At 36.6% G+C, this 18,132-nt stretch overlaps 1 protein-coding gene across 1 annotated transcript in view; it reads left to right on the top strand.

Annotated features, from left to right (window-relative positions):
* Positions 1 to 390: 390 nt before the first annotated feature.
* The window catches only part of PPP4R4 (protein phosphatase 4 regulatory subunit 4), a 52,351-nt gene continuing 34,609 nt past the window's right edge, over positions 391 to 18,132 (top strand). Inside the window, exons 1-6 of the mRNA XM_081314718.1 lie at positions 391 to 493; positions 1,358 to 1,505; positions 2,290 to 2,363; positions 12,782 to 12,888; positions 14,497 to 14,604; positions 17,981 to 18,102. Coding sequence (XP_081170844.1) covers positions 443 to 493; positions 1,358 to 1,505; positions 2,290 to 2,363; positions 12,782 to 12,888; positions 14,497 to 14,604; positions 17,981 to 18,102 — 610 coding nt within the window. The 5' untranslated portion in view covers positions 391 to 442. The remainder of the gene's footprint in view (positions 494 to 1,357; positions 1,506 to 2,289; positions 2,364 to 12,781; positions 12,889 to 14,496; positions 14,605 to 17,980; positions 18,103 to 18,132) is intronic.

The raw sequence follows: 18,132 nt of genomic DNA, 5'->3' as shown, positions 1-18,132 counted from the left end.
TCTTGGCTGAACAAATCTACATTGTTATAAGCTGAAAATTTAGCTCAGTTCTCTGCCTCAGGAGCATGTTGTGTAAATCAGTTAAATGATATACTGAGGAAGGTCTGATAGTAAGATAGTAAGAGTTGAAATATTTTGAGTTCATTTAAAACAAACCATAATGGTTGGGTTATGTTTTACTGAGTTTCTTTTATTGTGTTCTGTTAATAGTATATGTAAATAATGATTTCTTTTTCATGTGTTTTTATTTTTAAAACAGATTTATCTGGTTTATGTATTTTTATGATATGAAGTTTAATTTCCTAGCAATTTTTATTTTCTTTTTATTAAACTTGATCTCATAGAAAATGTTTTAACATTTTTTTGTTCTTTTTTTTTTTTAAAAAAAAGTTCTGGGCAAGACATCCAAGGGACAAGTGTGGTTGCAAATCTTCCACTCCTGATGCGGCAGAATCCTACAGAGACACTGAGGAGAGTCTTGCCAAAAGTTCGAGTAGGTATAGCATGATTTCCTATTAAAGTTTTGCGTGCATTCCAGTTATACCAAGAAGAAAACTCCCACTGATTTTAATAGCTGTGAATATCTTATTAAAGACAAAATTATGTACAGGTAGTCGTTGACTTACAAGTATTCATTTAGAAGTTACAGCAGCCCTGAAAAAAGTGACTTGTGACTGTTCTTCTTAGTTATGACTATTGCAATGTTCCCCCTGGTCACATGATCAAAATCTGGACACTTATCTCCCTCCCATCTCTCTTTTTTTACCTCCCCTTTTTTTAAGCTTGCTTACTCCGTCTGCAACACTCTCCATTCCCCAAACTTGCACTTCCCTTCCCTTCCCTTCCCTTCCCTTCCCTACCCTTCCCTATCTCTCTCTCACTCACTCACTCACTCACACACACACTCTTTTCCTGCTTTCTTCTTCTTGCGGCACCTGGATGGAGTGAGAAGAGGTTAAAAAAAAGAGATGGGGGAGAAAGGGGGAATCTCCCCTTTTTGTAACACCTCAGCTTCCTCCTCTTCCCTCTGTGAAACGCTCTGGATGAAGAGGCAGGGGAAGAGTGCTGGTGGACCAATGGCAGGAGAAGAGGGGCAGTGGAGAGCCAGCTGAGTAAGAAAGCTCATATTGGATCAGCTGCAGTGGAGTGCCCAAGAAGAAGTGGGTGTGTTAATGCAGCCGTGTTCAATTGTCCTCAAGGTGTGAGAAAGCAAAGCTACAATAAAACACAATAATTATAAATTAGGTATGATTAAGGTATGATATATTTTACAAATAGTAAGATGTACTTTTTATACTTTTTATACTTGCTTTTAATGTATGTATGTCTTTTGCTTGGTTATTTTCTGATTATACAGGAAGTTCTACCTGTTGCAGGTGTGGAAATGCAACTAACAGCAGCTGTTTCTCTCTTGACAATTCTTCAAGAGGAGTCAATATCCATCCATACTTACTCTCACTCATTCTTACAACTCATTCTACAGAATCTGGAGCATAGAGATGCAGGTCAGACAAAAGTCATGTTGCTGATTTCCTAGTTTGCTGTGCTTTTTCTTCTGATAATGTACTATTTACAGCAGTACATGCCAGAATAAAATAAAATGATTACAGAATAGGTTTGCTAGTGGTATATCATGTAGTTGATTAGCCTTTGTTTATTAAAAAAACCCTTTTAATAAAATTATAAAAAGGAGGAGGGAATTAAAAGAGACTAAGCAGGCATATAATGGGGAAGACACATCAAAAAGAATGAGGTAGTGCTGGCAATCCCAAGAATACTCAGGGATAAAAGCCGTGAAGGTGCTATACAGACAACCCAATGTATCCCCCCATTTGTGCCTATGTATTCACTTGTGATCCCTTCTTCTCCAATCTCTCCTATTTGCAAGGAGGAATCAAAAAGAAAAACAGATCAGGCACAGGACAATATGTACTGATTATAATGGTAATTACATGACTGAGAGACACTACAAAGGTAATTAATGTGGACATACTGTAGGTCTTAAAGTTAATTTTTCAGCACTGTCAAAACTTCATAGGGTCATTGAACAAGGTAGTCAGTAAGCATGGTCTACCTATACTCCTAGGTAAGTTCAGTCTAGCCTTTCATTTGGTGGGACTTTGATCTGTTAAATTATATTTTAACATATTAACTTAATTAAATGCATAAATTATATATTTAATTTAGAGTTACTATTGTCAGAAAGTTGTTAATATAAGTCATTGTCTAAAAGAATTTTACAGAACTGGTTTGTAGTGCTTATATCTGTAGTTCATTTGTACTTCACAGGTGTCAGTAATGCTTGGCTGGACACACTTCTTGCTGCAATAGAAGCTCTTCCAAAAGAAACTATTAGACATGAGGTAATATTGTTTTCCCACGATATTAGTGGGAAGATAGATTGTGGCTTATAGTTATAGTTCGCTTTCTATTTAGAACTAGATTTGGCCTTCATGGTCTAGTACAGGGGTGTCAAAGTGGTGGCCTGCGGGCCAGATGCGGCTCTGCAAAGGCAAAAAAGTAGTGATACATCATGTGATGCAATCAAGTTTGACACCCGTGCTCTAGTATATGAAACCTTCTACCCATTTTGTTTTAGTTACAGTGAAATGTGAAATATGATCATAAACTTTGAAAATTTTCAAAATGAGAAAAGATTTGACTATCAAGAAAAACAAAAATATGTGGAAATTTAATTATTTAATTATTAAAAGACATAAGATCTACGAATTTAAATGAGTATTACTCAAACTTGTAGTTTATCAAAGTATGCTTTTATATTTCTTATTTTTATTTTCTTGAAATATTAAGTAAGCAAATTTCCGAATATTTATTTATTTATTTATTTTTATTGAAAAGTTTTACAGTACATTTTAACTTTAACAATCCCCCCTCCCCCCACCCCTACCTAACCCTCCCTATCCCTCCCATCCATTCCCCCCTCCCCCCCTGACTTCCCAGAGCTAAATACAGGGTATAAGAACAAAAAACAATCTTCAGCATCCATATGCTAACAACAATAAACTATTAATTCTATCACCCTCTAGCTCATATAATATGATTACAATCAATATTAATATTACATATAAAAAGAAAAGGAAAGAGAAAAGGAAACTTACTCAAATGCTAAATGAAATTTCTTAGTCCCATATTTGTTCTGAATATAATCAATCCACTTTTTCCACTCCATAATATAACGTTCTTGCGAATGATCTTTCAGGTAAGCCGAAATCTTTGCCATTTCTGCCAGGTCAGAAACTTTTAGAGTCCATTCTTCTATAGTCGGCAGTTCCTCCTTTTTCCAATATTGACCTATTAAAAGTCTTGCTGCTGTGATTAAGTTCAGCATCAACTTAACGTCCACCACAGTAGCATCTGTAATTATGCCCAACAAAAACAGTTGCGGACAAAACTTTATCCTTTGCTTAAAGATCTTCTGCATATTCCACCAAATTTTTATCCAAAAAGCCTTGACCTTTTTACAGGTCCACCATATATGAAAATACGTTGCATCTTCTCCACCACATCTCCAACATTTAGGTTGATAGTTCGGATACATACTTGCAAGCTTTTTAGGGTCTAGATGCCATCTATAAAACATTTTATAAAAGTTCTCTCTTAGGTTTTGGGCTTGCGTGAATTTTACGTTCCTCACCCAGATCTTTTCCCACGTGTCCATTGAAATAACTTCTTGAATATTCTGAGCCCATTTTATCATACAGTCTTTAACAAGTTCTGTTTCTGAATCAATTTCTATCAATGCAAGATGTTGTTGTTGTTGTTAGTTGCGAAGTCGTGTCCGACCCATCGCGACCCTATGGACAATGTTCCTCCAGGCCTTCCTGTCCTCTACCATCTTCTGGAGTCCAGTTAAGCTCACGCCTACTGCTTCAGTGACTCCATCCAGCCACCTCATTCTCTGTCATCCCCTTCTTCTATTGCCCTCAATCTTTCCCAGCATTAGGCTCTTCTCCAGTGAGTCCTTCCTCCTCATTAGGTGGCCAAAGTATTTGAGTTTTAGCTTCAGGATCTGGCCTTCTAAAGAGCAGTCAGGGTTGATCTCCTCTAGGACTGACCGGTTTGATCGCCTTGCAGTCCAAGGGACTCGCAGGAGTCTTCTCCAGCACCAGAGTTCAAAGGCCTCAATTCTTTTGCGCTCAGCCTTTCTTATGGTCCAACTTTCACTGCCATACATTGCAACTGGGAAGACCATAGCCTTGACTATACGCACTTTTGTTGACAGGGTGATGTCTCTGCAAGATATATCAATGCAAGATATATCCGTTTAATATGTGCTGGACCCTGGTTTCTAATTTGCTTTATCAAATTTTCATCAGTCATTGCAAAACCAGTTTTCTGATCTTCTTTCCACCTGGCCCGTAACTGAGTATATTGAAACCAAGTTTGAACAATCTTCTCATCTCGCAAGAGGTTGTACGGCTTCAAACACCAGACATTTCTTTCCAAACTTAAAATCTCCTTATACGTAGTCACATCATGTTTGCAGCCAACATTTATGTTTTCTATTGCGTGTTTTGGGATTGCCCACAACGGCATCTTGTAATCTAACTTATGTCTATACTTCTTCCAAACTCTCAACAATGCCTGTCTTAAAATATGCACTTTAAACACATTATCTACCTTCTTATCATACAACAAATATGCATGCCAGCCAAATAACAAGTCATGGCCCTCAAGATTTAATAATCTCTCTTGTGTCAAATTAATCCAATCACTTATTCCTGATAACGCAGCAGCTTCATAATATAATTTAAGATTAGGCATTTTAAGACCACCTCTTTCACGAGTATCCTGCATAATCTTAAGTTTAACTCGTGGCCTTTTCCCTGCCCAAACAAATTTATTGATACCCCGTTGCCATTCTTCCAAATTAGAATCTTTTTTAAGGACCGGTATCATTTGAAATAAAAATAAAAATTTAGGCAGGACATTCATTTTCACTGCTGCAATTCTTCCCAGCAAAGACAATTGCAGTTTTTCCCAGCTCTCCAATTCTTTTTGAATTTTTCCCCATAACTTTTCATAGTTATTTTTATATAACTTTGTATTAGAGGGTGACAAAAACACCCCCAAATATTTGACCCTTTTAACAATCTCAAATCCAGTTAATCCTTCTAAAAGGGCCTTTTGCGATACTGTCATATTTTTGGCCAGAATTTTAGTTTTTTGTGCATTAACCTTGAATCCAGAAACCTTCCCATATTGCATTATTATCTCCATCAGGTCCACAACAGAGTTTTCTGGCTGGGTCACCGTAACAACCAGATCGTCTGCAAACGCCCTCAGTCTATAATCCTGATCTCTAATTTGAATACCCTTAATTCTTTCCGAATTCCGTATTTTTACCAATAATATCTCCAATGTTAAAACAAATAATAAAGGTGATAACGGACACCCTTGTCTTGTGCCCTTCTCAATATTGCATACTTCAGTCAGACTATTGTTAACTATTATTCGGGCAGTTTGTTTTTGATATAATGCCCTAATTGGTTGCAAAAATTTATCCCCAAAATTCATTTTTTCTAAAACTTTCATCAAAAATTGCCAATTCAATTGATCAAAAGCTTTTTCAGCATCTAGAAAAATTAGCGCCGCAAGGATCTGGTTGTTCCTTTCCAAAAACTCCACCACATCAACTATATGCCTCACATTATTTTTCATTTGTCTACCAGTAATAAACCCGGTTTGATCCCCATGAATCACCTGTTGCAGAACCCTCATCAATCTATTAGCTAACACCTTGGCAAATATCTTATAATCTGTATTTAAAAGTGATATCGGTCTATAGTTTTTTACTTGAGTAGCATCTTGATCTTCCTTCGGAATCAAAGAAATAAAAGCAGTTCTCCAAGACGGAGGCACCTTTCCCCCCCTCTGAATTGTCTGAAATAATTCCTTTAACGGCTTTATCAGCTCCAATTGTAGATTTTTGTAATAAACCGCAGTCAGACCATCCGTACCTGGCGCTTTATCCACCTTCAGTTCCTTAATTGCTACAAGAATTTCTTCTTCTGTTATCAATTGATTAATCTCCTCCTTTTGTTCTTACGTAAGAACCGGGATGCTAGCATTCTTCAGATATACATCAATGTCTTTTTCATTAATCTTCTCCTTAGCATATAGTTTAGAATAAAAATCCACAAAGGCTTCCTTAATAAGATCCTGTTGAAACACAACCTTTCCCTTATATTCAATTTTATCTATATTAGAAGCCCTTTGCTTTTTCCTTAACCTGTAGGCTAGCCATCTACCTGGCTTATTAGCATTGCAAAAAGTATTATGCCTAGCAAACCGTAGATTGGTTGCCACTTGATCAGCCATCAACTTATCAAATTGTCCTCTTAATAGATTAATAACCTCCTTAATCTTCACATCCAATGGGTTCAAAATTAGGGCCTTTTCTTTTTCCCTAATTTCATTCTCCAGTTCTTTCCTTCTGACTTCCAAAGTACGTCTGTATTTATTATTCATATATATCAACACCCCTCTCATGTAGGCCTTGCTAGCATCCCAAACCATATCCATAGAAGTATCCTTATTCATATTAATTTCAAAGAAATCCTTCATCTGCTGTTTACATTCTTCCACATTTCTCTGATTTCTAAACAAATTCTCATTTACGCGCCAAGAGCACCTATCCCTATTGTCCTTATTGATCTCTAACCAAACTGGACTATGGTCAGAAATAGTTCTTGCACAGATCTTTACCTTCTTAATCCTAGAAAAAAGTCATTAGTCAGTAAAATAAAATCGATCCTAGAAAAAGATTGATGTCTATCAGAAAAAAAAGTATAATCCTTTTCATATAGATGTGTATCGCGCCAAATATCTCTCAATTCCAAATCATCCTTCATTTCAAAAAAAGATTTAGGCAATCTAGCATGGCTCGGGACACGCTTAAAAGAACCAGCTTTGTCCATCTGTACGTCCAGGACACCATTCCAATCTCCCATAAAAATAAAAGATTTATAATCCAATTGGGTAACCTTTGTGTGTAGTAAGTTAAAAAATTCAGCTTGTTGTTGATTAGGAACATACAGTCCAACTAGAAGCGTTTTTTTACCTTCTAACAGCAAATCTATCATAACATATCTTCCTTGCTTATCTACTTCAATTAGTTCCGCTGTTAGAGTACTTTTAACGTAGACAACCACTCCATTTTTCTTGTTCATCGCAGAAGAAACAAATTGCGTACCCAACCTTGAGTTCGATAAGTACTTTTGGTCCATAACCCTAATATGCGTTTCTTGCAAACAAATAACATCAGTCTTAAATTGTTTTAAATATTGAAAAACTTTCCTTCTCTTCTGTGGTGAGTTTAATCCATTAACATTCCAAGTTAGAAATTTAGTCGCCATTCTTGGCATCCCGAAGCTTTTGGAGCACGTCTGCAATGACCCCTGTAACTTCTTTGGGCCGCGCCCCTCCCACAGCTTCACTGTAAGTACGCTTTGGAAGTTCCATAACTTTCTGCTGGTCTTGCTCTTGCTCCTGTCTCGCTCGTCTTAAGGCGGCACGCGTCATCCTCTGCTCTCCAGCAGCAGCTGATGAAATTGTAACTTGATCCCCTCCAGCACCATTCTCCTCCGTCTGTCTGCCTTCAGCGTCTTGAGGCTTTCCCTCGCCATATCCCTTTGCAGCTTCCAGAAGTGATAGGGGGGTTGCTTTTAACACATTGCTGTAAAAATCACGTGCCTGAGTCACAGTGACCAGACGATGTCTTTTACCTTCATGCATCACCACCATTCCGACTGGAATCTCCCATCTAAACTTGATATCACATTTCTTAAGTTCCTGTGCAAGGAATGCAAAATCTTTCCTTCTCCTTAAAATCTTTGGAGGAATCTCTTTTAAAACCAGGACTTCTTGCTCAGCAACCACAAATTTAGTATCGTAGGCAGCTTGAATAACTTCATCTCTAGTTGCTCTCTTTGTAAAGTAGACCACCACATCTCTAGGTGACTTCCTCTGTCTTGCAATCCATGAATTTACGCGAAAGATTTTATCCATACTTCCCTCTATTTCAGATGCTGGCTGGCCCAATACTGCTTCCAAAGCCTCAGAGATCAGCTGCTTTAAATCTTCTTTAGGATTCTCTTTTAAGCCCCTGATTCTAATAGCATACTGCATCTGATGGTACTGGACAAGGCTCAATTCTCCGTCCATTTTGTCCCTTATATTTTCATTCTCTAGTACCTTTACTTCTAATATAGCGTTCTTTTGACTTTAAGATCCTCCACTTTTTCATCCAAACGTTGCACACATTCAGCCACACTTTCAATTGTAGACAAAATGTCTACCCTCATTGCACTAAACTTCTCTTCCATCTTCTCCTCCAATTTCTCCAATTTCTCCTCCAGCTTAGCCTCCAGCTTTTCCATCTTTTCATCCATCATATCTGACATTACTTGCGATTGCTTTTCAAAGGCATCCTGTAAATCCTTAAGCGTCAATGCCAGAGGAGGTGCAGGAGGAAGCAAAGCTTGCAACGAAGTCTGTTGCACCGGGGAAGCCCCCGCACTCCGAAGAGCTTTGGAAGTTTTAGCCGCCATCTTTCCCCACTTTCACTTGTTGCGTACTTTCACTTTAAAGCTATAAAATCCATTGAGCTAGAGAGTAAAAATAAAAGTCCACTTCACCTTGACCTCCTGTACCGCTCTGCCTGCACCTTGATACTCAAGAGTCTTTCCTTCTGGCAGGGGTGGTTGCTAACGCCTGGCTCTGCTCCAAAAATCACGGAGCAGAGACGCTGCGCAGCTCGGAGCTAACCCAGGCTTCGGGGGGGCTCAATCCTTCAGCCGCCCAAACTTTCAGCTCAGGCGGCCCCGGAGAGCTCAACCCCTACCTGGGGCCTCACCCCCTCCTCTTCTCCCGAGGAGGGGGCTTCAGATCCACCTAAACAGCTGATCGGCGCTGTTTTCGATGGATAAACACAGCTGCGGAGCGGACAGCCCGGAGACGGCTGTCTTCGGCGCCGCGTCGCCACCGGAAGTCCTCCAAATATTTATTTTAAATAAAAGTGGAAAGTGTCGTGTCATATTTTGGCTGCAAATCATCCTAGCAGAAATTAAAAAAAATATTGCCCAATTGCCCATTCCTAATTTCTCAGTAAATTGGAAAACCCTTTTTGCAGCTCCAAAAATTAATTTTCAGTTGCAGCATGATTATAATTTTTTAGTTATAGACCGTGAGAAGATATGCATTTTTTTAATATTCTGGTCAATGAGCAAATTAAAATATTGATAATTAAAAACTAAAGCAATTACAAGACAAAGAAGGAAGTATTCTGAAATTAAGAAAGAAGGCAACATTTTAATATTGGTATCCATCCATTTATGCTCTAAATATAGCTAAGAAAAAAATTATCTCAAATGTGAATAAGAATTGCATAGGAGGAAAAAAGTATTTTAGAAGACATGAATAGAATGCTAGATCCAAGTTTAGACAAACAATCCCGAGAGGGGGGGGTAGACAGTTCCCAAGAAAGGTTTTTTAGTAGATTAATGTATTGATTTGACCAATGCTTAGCAAATAAATTACAGCATTTATTTTAAAGATGGTGACTGAGTTGGTAGGTATTTGTTAGCTGAGGGACTTTTGTTTTGGTTTTAGGATGTGGTAGAGATTGGATTAGGTTTTGAGACTTGGATGTTAGGTCTTTGGAGGACCATCTTTCCAGGAGTCTGGTAGTTGTGGCTTTGGTGTTGAAAGCTTTGGATGTGTAACAAAGAGGAATTATTGGGACCCTGGACTAGCTTCTCAGCTGCTTTGGACAGACAGGTATCCAAAGAGTATCGGCAGTGCATGAGTGCTGTAAATGGAACTGCTGCTCAGCTGATGACTAACACAGCTGCTGAACAGCTGTGCACCCTAGAGTGCTATCTAGGGTGGCACCATGGCAGTACCTTTCATTCAACACCTTTTGGGGATGAACTTGCAGTGAAATTTGGAGCAATAAGGAACAGCAACAGCTTGGCTGGAGCTGGTGGTATGGGAAAGGCAGCAGCACTGGTGAATGGAGCTGCTGCCTAGCTTATATATGGCAGTTTGTTCAAGTGTCTTGTATGGAGGTTCCAAAGAAGATTGTCCTCCATGTGAATGGCCTGCTATTTGACCTGAAGTGATCAGCTTCTGGTGGATGAGCAGTTTGACTAGTCTCAGCTGGCCTTTGGACACTTGGAATGCAAGCTGCCATCAATCTGCAGTGGGAGCGGAAGCTGACAGCTTTTGGCAAAATCCAGTCAGTGTCCTACGGCTGTAGTGATGGAGCTGGACTATGGGAATAGGCAATAGGAACCAGTTGATTTTTATTGTATGCTTGGTCACCATTCTATACTTATATATTGTCTATTTATTGTTATATGGTGGGGTTTTTTTTGATATGTTTATGTGGTATACTGCCCATAGTCAAGTCATTTGACTTGGTAAGCCTTATAAATCTTAAAAATGAATAAATTAAGTTTTTAGAAATCCAAAACCAAGAGAATGTATGTTTATTTAGCAAAACACCAAGTGTATTCAAGAATTGATATATACTAAATCTAAAAGAGACTCACACCATCTAACAAAGAAATAATATTAATTCAGTGATATATGCAGATCATGCTCTAATTGTAATATCTTGGTTTCAGAAATCATCTTCAGATGGAGGATGAATGATATGTGATACTTAAAGAAACACAAATCATATAGTGTTGCTTAAAGAATTATAGAAATAAGAATTATTGTTTGTAAAAATATGTCACAAGGATACCAGAGATCACTGTATGGAGACAAGTAAAGCCTATATGAGAGGAATCTTAATAAGGCTTGCAGCACATCAGGAAAAAAAGAACATAATAGAAATCACAATTAGAAGAGAGAATAAAAGATTTAGGATAGATTCATGAAACTAGTATCGATCAACAAGCACTGAAAGAGTTCAGTAAATTAATTAACAGATTTATTGAAAGAAGTAGAATTTCAAAAGATAAAAAAGGCAAACCACATCATTTTGAAAACGCAAAACAACAACAACAAGGAAACGGCATATTAGATCAGAAAAAGAAAGAAAGAAGGCTGATATAGCCATCAAGAAAGAAAACAAATTATTGTATATAAGATTGGTAATAAAAGAATATTTTTGTGGAATTATATTTCAGATATAAAATTACAAGGCACATTGAAAAACATTTATTGAAAACTCAGAGCTTAAAGAATTTACTAAAGAATGAAGACAAATCTTAAGCAAATTAATATGAATGCAAGAGATTAGATAAACAGTAAAGAAAATTAAAATGAATAAGATGCCAGGCACAGAAATGCTGGCAATTTTGTGTAACAAAAAAAAGAGGTATTAGAACTCCTACTGAAAATGATGAATGAAAGTCAAACAAGAAAAGTAATGCAAAAAGCTTGAGAAGAAGATGTATATTATGTTAATACACAATAACCCAAAGAAATCTCAGGCATATAGGCCGATTTCTTTACGGAACGGCAAATACATATTAGCCAAACATATGAAGCACATTCCCAAAACTGTGTAAATCAGACAATTACAATCTAAAAAGAAAAATAAAAGGTAACAGATTTATTATAAATATACTAAAATTAGTCAACATTAATAAAAAGAGGACAGCTGTAATATTTTTAGACATTAAAAAAGCCTTTGATAATTCAGAATGTACTTTTTTTTACTAGAGACATTAAATAAAATGTCTTTGAAATGGAGTATTAAAAGTTTGGCTTGACAACATATACCAGTATTAACAGCAAAGATTAGTGAATGTTCAAGATTTATATGGAATGGGAAAGCCCAAGAGTTATGTTTAAAACTGTACAAAACTTAAAAGGCATTTACATTGTTCAATAATAATGATGATGATGATGATGATGCCTGGAGACAGCAGAATAGACGAGAAAGAACTGGAGAAGATAACAAAATACAAAGACCTACAAATAGAAATAGAAAGACTGTGGCAAAGGCAAGCAAGGGTAGTACCAATAGTAATAGGCGCCTTGGGTGCAATCCCAAAACAACTGGAGCACCACTTGAACACCATTGGCATTGACAAATTCACCATTAGTCAATTGCAAACGGCAGCCTTACTAGGAACTGCTTCCATCCTGTGACGATATCTGTAATACCATCAAATATCCACATCTGCCTATCCCAGGTCCTTGGTAAGGACTCGATAGGTAGACAAAAATGCCAAATACAGTCTGAACATCTGGTTGACTGTGTGATGATCAATAACAACAACAACAATAATAAACTACTTCTTCTTCTTCTTCTTCTTCTTCTTCTTCTTCTTCTTCTTCTTCTTCTTCTTCTTCCTTCTCCTCCTCCTCCTCCTCCTCCTCCTCCTCTTCTTCTTCTTCTTCTTCTTCTTCTTCTTCTTCTTCTTCTTCTTCTTCTTATTATTATTATTATTATTATTATTATTATTATTATTATTATTATTATTTATACAATGTAAATGCTTTTTAAGTTTTAGATCCAAGAGTATAAACTTTGGTTTATCTTAGTGGTTTTACTCACTTGGCCATTATGCCACAGGTTATATGTTTCTGATATAGAAAAAAAATTATAAATTGTATCAAATGTAACCTGTAATTTCAGGTATGCTGACTCTTGCTGCAAGGATGATTTGGAAAACTGATACTAATAAGGGTTTTAGCGTGTGAAGTAATTCTTAATGCATATTTTTGTTGCTTGACTTTTATTTATCTAATTCTAGATTTGTTACCTGAATTTCTTCTTCTGTCTGCTGTCCTATAGATCCTGAATCCTCTTGTTTCCAAGGCACAGCTTTCCCAAACACTTCAGTCTCGCCTGGTTAGTTGTAAAATCTTGGGGAAATTAGCTAACAAGTTTGAAGCTCATATGTGAGTAGCTTGTGTGTGTTTTAGATGTCCTAATGAATAAATGGTCTACAAAGGAAACAAGGTGACCTCATTTTGTTGAAATAGAAGAGAATACTACTTTTGGCTATTGACAAGCTGTATTATACAGTCATCTTAAGACATAATCCATAAAGCTCTGATGAGCAGCATCTTTTTTTAATCTAAATGGGAATAATTGAGTCTATCTAGCAATTGTAGGTCCTGAATTGTATCCTCTATAAAAGGATAAATATTTCATTTCAGTTACAATCTTTGTCCTGCACAGTGTCATTTTAGTCTTATTTTCATAATTTTCCCTACTAGTTGCCATTTTAGATTTCATTTTGTTTGGAAGTGTTTTTAAATTTGTTGTCAAGACTGGTATACCATATTGAAGGATATAAAATAATTGCATGCCATCCAGCATGAAAGCAATTTCAAAAACAGTCAACCTCATTTTTGTTCAGAAGTACCACCTTGTTTGCTCTTATAAAGGTATTGGATTTGTCTGCCTGTCTTTTAGTTTCAAATAATAATGATAGTGTAACTCAGAATAGAGTTGATATAAGAATTGAGATTTGTGAATGTTTAAAATAGGTTCATTGTGATATGCTTAATTTTCTTTGGAACTTGCATTGCTGTGTTGATAGGCTTACAGTATATTGGATATTTTATGTGGATGTGGAAAATATTAAAAATGACTTCAGTGAATGGTTTTTGAATCCATTTATCTTCTTTTTAGCTACATACGAATTTATTTTAACTTTAGCTTGCTGTAGAGACAACCCCCCCCCCTTTGAGAACTCTGGTGAATAGCCAGGAAATAAAGGCACCCAGCATATTTTAATAATGATAGCTTGTATAACATAGGTGGGTAGATTTCTTGACTTCTCCCTTTTTTTCCCCTGTGTGCCCAAAGGAGAGAAGAAAGCATTGATCAAAATTAGATTTGACTTCAGGATGATGCCAAGCAGCCAGTCAGATTTTGTTCTGTGATGATTCTGTGAAAGCAGAGTCCAAAGAATGCTTGCCTTCATCCTGATGCCAATCAAAAGACTGAGCAGATGAGGGAGAACAAAATGACCCATAAAGAAACAGGTTTTCAAAATATATTTTATCTTCCCAAGAACCTTCTGTTGGTTCCAAAGTAAGTTGTGTGTTTTAAAACATTTAGCTTAACTGTGATCATATCTTGATATTCTAGAAGATTTTTTTCAGATCAGACTGATCTGAACAGATGAAATTCACGCCGTATCATTTATGCTGTCTGTTCAGAAATTTAGAATTTTTGATACATTTCCCAATTATTTATCTGCTTATCATTAATACTGATAAAGTAGTTAGAGTTTGCAGTTCTGTTTATTTGCTAACATTTGTGCTTCCAGTATTTCATTATTAAATATTGTTATGATGCTATAGCGGCCTATAGGTTCTTAACATTTGAGAAGTGTAAATTATCTTTTATATGTATTGTAGTGTGATGTTCATAAATACAATTATTGCATACATTATTATAACAATTATATAAATTAGAATTATCAGAAATATATGTGATAAGATTATGAGAGCATTTTTTTTCTTGTATAATTTAAGTAACTGTTTCCTTTTTAGCATTAAAAGAGAAATCCTTCCCCTGGTAAAATCTCTTTGCCAGGATGTAGAATATGAAGTTCGTTCCTACATGTGCCGGCAGCTAGAACTAATTGCTCAAGGAATAGGGTGAGCAAGCTTGATAATTATTTATTCTGTGAAAATAATTCCAAATAATGTTGATATTAATTTGCAAGAACTCACACGGTTTCTAAATTGGATTGATTTAATATGTTAGGTTGAACTCATACAATACAAGTTTCCAAATTACTTACTGCAATTACAAGTGTTTAGCTTTTATGAATAACCAAGATATATTAGATATGTTAGGCAAAAATTTTCTTATTGTTGCCAAACATGCTTCTCTTAATTTGCAATTGTTAATAAATTCATCTTTGAATCCTGGGCTATTTCTCTCACAGCCAATGTGACATAAATATTAGAATATCTGAAAAAAAATCCAAATTCAAATTATCACTAAGCTGATCTTGGTCAATTAATAAAGTGGTAAGTTAGACTGTGCTGCCATTAGGTGAATTTGAAGTTAGTTAAACAGTCATAACCCAATGTCAGTATATCAGTAGTTCTGCATCAGGTTGAGTATTTGAGTACACTGAATGACATACTGTAGCCCTCAGTTCTAGTTTCTGTGTTTTTCAACATATTTGTATACAATTTAGATATATTTAGAAAACATGATTTTAAACTTGGCATGTTGCACAAATATAATGGAGTACAGAGAGTCTTTGACCTATGACTGTTCAGTGACCATTTCAAGTTATGCCACTGCTGAATGAATGTTGGTTACGATCAATCCTTGGAGTCCTGGCAAGCAGATTCATACTTATGACTGCAGAGACCCACAATGACTTGATTGCCATTTGCAACCTTCCCTGCTGGCTTCCCCAGAAAGTCAATGACAAGTTGCAAGTCATTAGGGTAAGTCTCCCCTACCAACAACTCCTCTGTGCTTGCACTTCACTGGCACTTGTGCAGCCAATGCACCCTTCTCAACCCTCATTGTATCTTTCCCACATCCTTATGTATCCTCCCTGACCTGTGCAGCATCTTTTGCACACCCTTACACATCCTTCCGTGCACACTCTCCCCCACATGCCTGCACTTCCCCTCATTGCCTTCTACATTCAACAGCAGTTACCTACCTACAAGCCTGGGATTTGCAACTTCCTGCTGACTTTGCCACTGTCTTTGGTTGTGGAAAGCCATTAGGAAGTTACCTTGCTTAATGGCTGTGGGATTCAATTAACAATGGCAACAAGGATTGCAGGGATAGCCATTGCTTAGTGATATATCCCCACTTTATGATGTATCACTTAGCAATGAAATTCTGATCCTACTTGCTATTATAAGCCAAGGACTATCTGGAGCAGTGGTCTCCAACCTTTCTGGGTCCGTGGACCGGCAGAGGAGAGGGGATGGTTTTGCGCATGTGCACGCCACTTGTGCAAATGGAGCTTCCTGCGCTCACCCACCTCTTGCGCCCACTGGTTCCCTATGGGCCATGGACCATTAGGGGTTGAGTCCTGATCTGGAGGATCTTCACAAACTATAACAGTGGGCAGAAATCAGTAAGATGAAATTCAAAAAGAACAAATATAAATTGCATTTGGGTAATAAAAACCAAAGGATTAATAAGGATGGATGAGGAGGATTACTGTCCTGGACAACAATACATGCAAAATGGATTTGAGTGGCATGGTGGATCACAAGCTGAACTTGAGCTAGCAGTGTGATTCTGCTATATAGTGGTAAATTCATTAATAGGTTGTAATGGATTCTCGCACTGGCTCAACTGGATACTCTTACATTCTATGTTCTCAAAGTCTCTTGCATTTTATCCTCATAGCACTCTCTGAAAGTAAAGAATTTGTAATCTCTACAGAATACTTAGTATTTAATTATTTAGAACTAGAGTCCCAAAATATTTTTAAATATGTAGAAATAAATAGGTTAAGTGTTTTTAGAAAAGATTGTCTTAGGTATCAATAAATGAATGAAAATTCTATGAGTTGGTGAGGTAACAATGTTATTAAAATAAAAATTATTATTGATTTATGTCCCAAGAGATACTCCACAGTTAATTGTGAATAAATACTTTCTTTGGATAAATTAATGATTTTAGAACATTTATATGAGAAAATATGTCATTCTAGAATTGAGGTTAGGTTTTGAGGATAATAGTTTTAATTTACTAGATTTTCAAAAGTATCATAAACTTTATATTTTATCAGCTTTGTGAGTGTTGTTCAAAAATTCTTCCTCACTTAACCCATTGTACTTGCCAGTATTTTGATAGCATTGAATATATAAGTGCCTTAGTCTTTTTTGTCAGGCAATTTACAAGAGAATATGTCAAAAGAGAAAATAATGATTCTGAAATGCATTTCAATTAGGGCTACACAGTGAAATATCACCATTAAAACGTAATAGTCCTCTTGACCACCACAATAAGAAAATAATGAAATTATCTGTTTATCACTAATATAGAGTAGGATTTATTAAAGAAAGGCAAGTCGAAATCGTTAGTGGCCTATATCATATGCAGTCAGTACAAGAATTTTTCCTGTAGTCATGATTCACTAAAAGTGCTGAGGTGATATGCTTAATCTAAGCAATAATTTAAGTGTTTATGCTATGGCAGTTAAGATTCTTCTTTGGTTTAAGTTTTTCCTAAACTGGAGCTCACTAAATGGTGAAACTGACATCTTGAGAGAGGTAGATATGCAACCTTGCAAAACCTTGCTTGCAAAATTAGAATTTCATTTTTCTGTCATCCTGATAGTGATTCCATAAGTCAGACATGTCAAACTTGCGACGTCACGTGATGTTGCGCAACGTATTGGGACGGTTTTGCCATTGCCAGCAATGGGATGGGCACGGCTTCTGCATGATGCATCCGGCCCACGGGCCAGCAGTTTGACACCCCTGCCATAAGTCATGGTTTTTCATTGAGCATTGGACTACACACACACACACACACACACACACACACACACACACACACACGATTCTCTCACATAAAAGGACTTATTGATTATTTCAAGAAGGGCAGCAGATGTAGAGTAGCATCTTTTTCATGTGCTCTTGTGTAGCAGTTTACTGCTCCTCCACTGGAATGCCATCAATTCTTTGACTCAGCTGATGACAAATTCGAACAAATCTCCACTGAAAGTATTTGAACTATTCAGATTCCAGCACATACATTTTGGTATAGATTACAGTGTTCTTGTGTGTGAAATTTTACTGTGTATACTACTGAGAAATTAAATGCAGTAAACACTGCTTAGTAGTTAGTCCCATTGGTTTTAGTAAACTAAGTATTACTTGACTTGTGAATTCTACCCATGTTTAAATATATTTTTCTGTAGAAATAGATTAAGGAAATATACATATTGAAAGCCATCTCTTATTTCCAATGTGTGAACACTGTAGTAGCTGACAATTATGGGTTATCTCCTAAATGTTTGTTGTTTCTTTTTTGTAGAACGGAATTAACAAAAAATGTAGTGCTTCCAGAACTAGTAGAATTAGCAAGGGATGAAGGCAGCAGTGTACGTCTTGCAGCTTTTGAAACATTGGTAAATCTGTTAGAAATGTTTGATGCGGGTAAGATTCATTAGCTTTGCAGCTATTTTT

Source organism: Vipera berus (genome assembly GCF_964194415.1).
Source record: "Vipera berus genome assembly, chromosome: 1".
Lineage (NCBI taxonomy): Eukaryota > Metazoa > Chordata > Lepidosauria > Squamata > Viperidae > Vipera > Vipera berus.
This window is presented reverse-complemented; position numbering and strand designations above follow the sequence as displayed.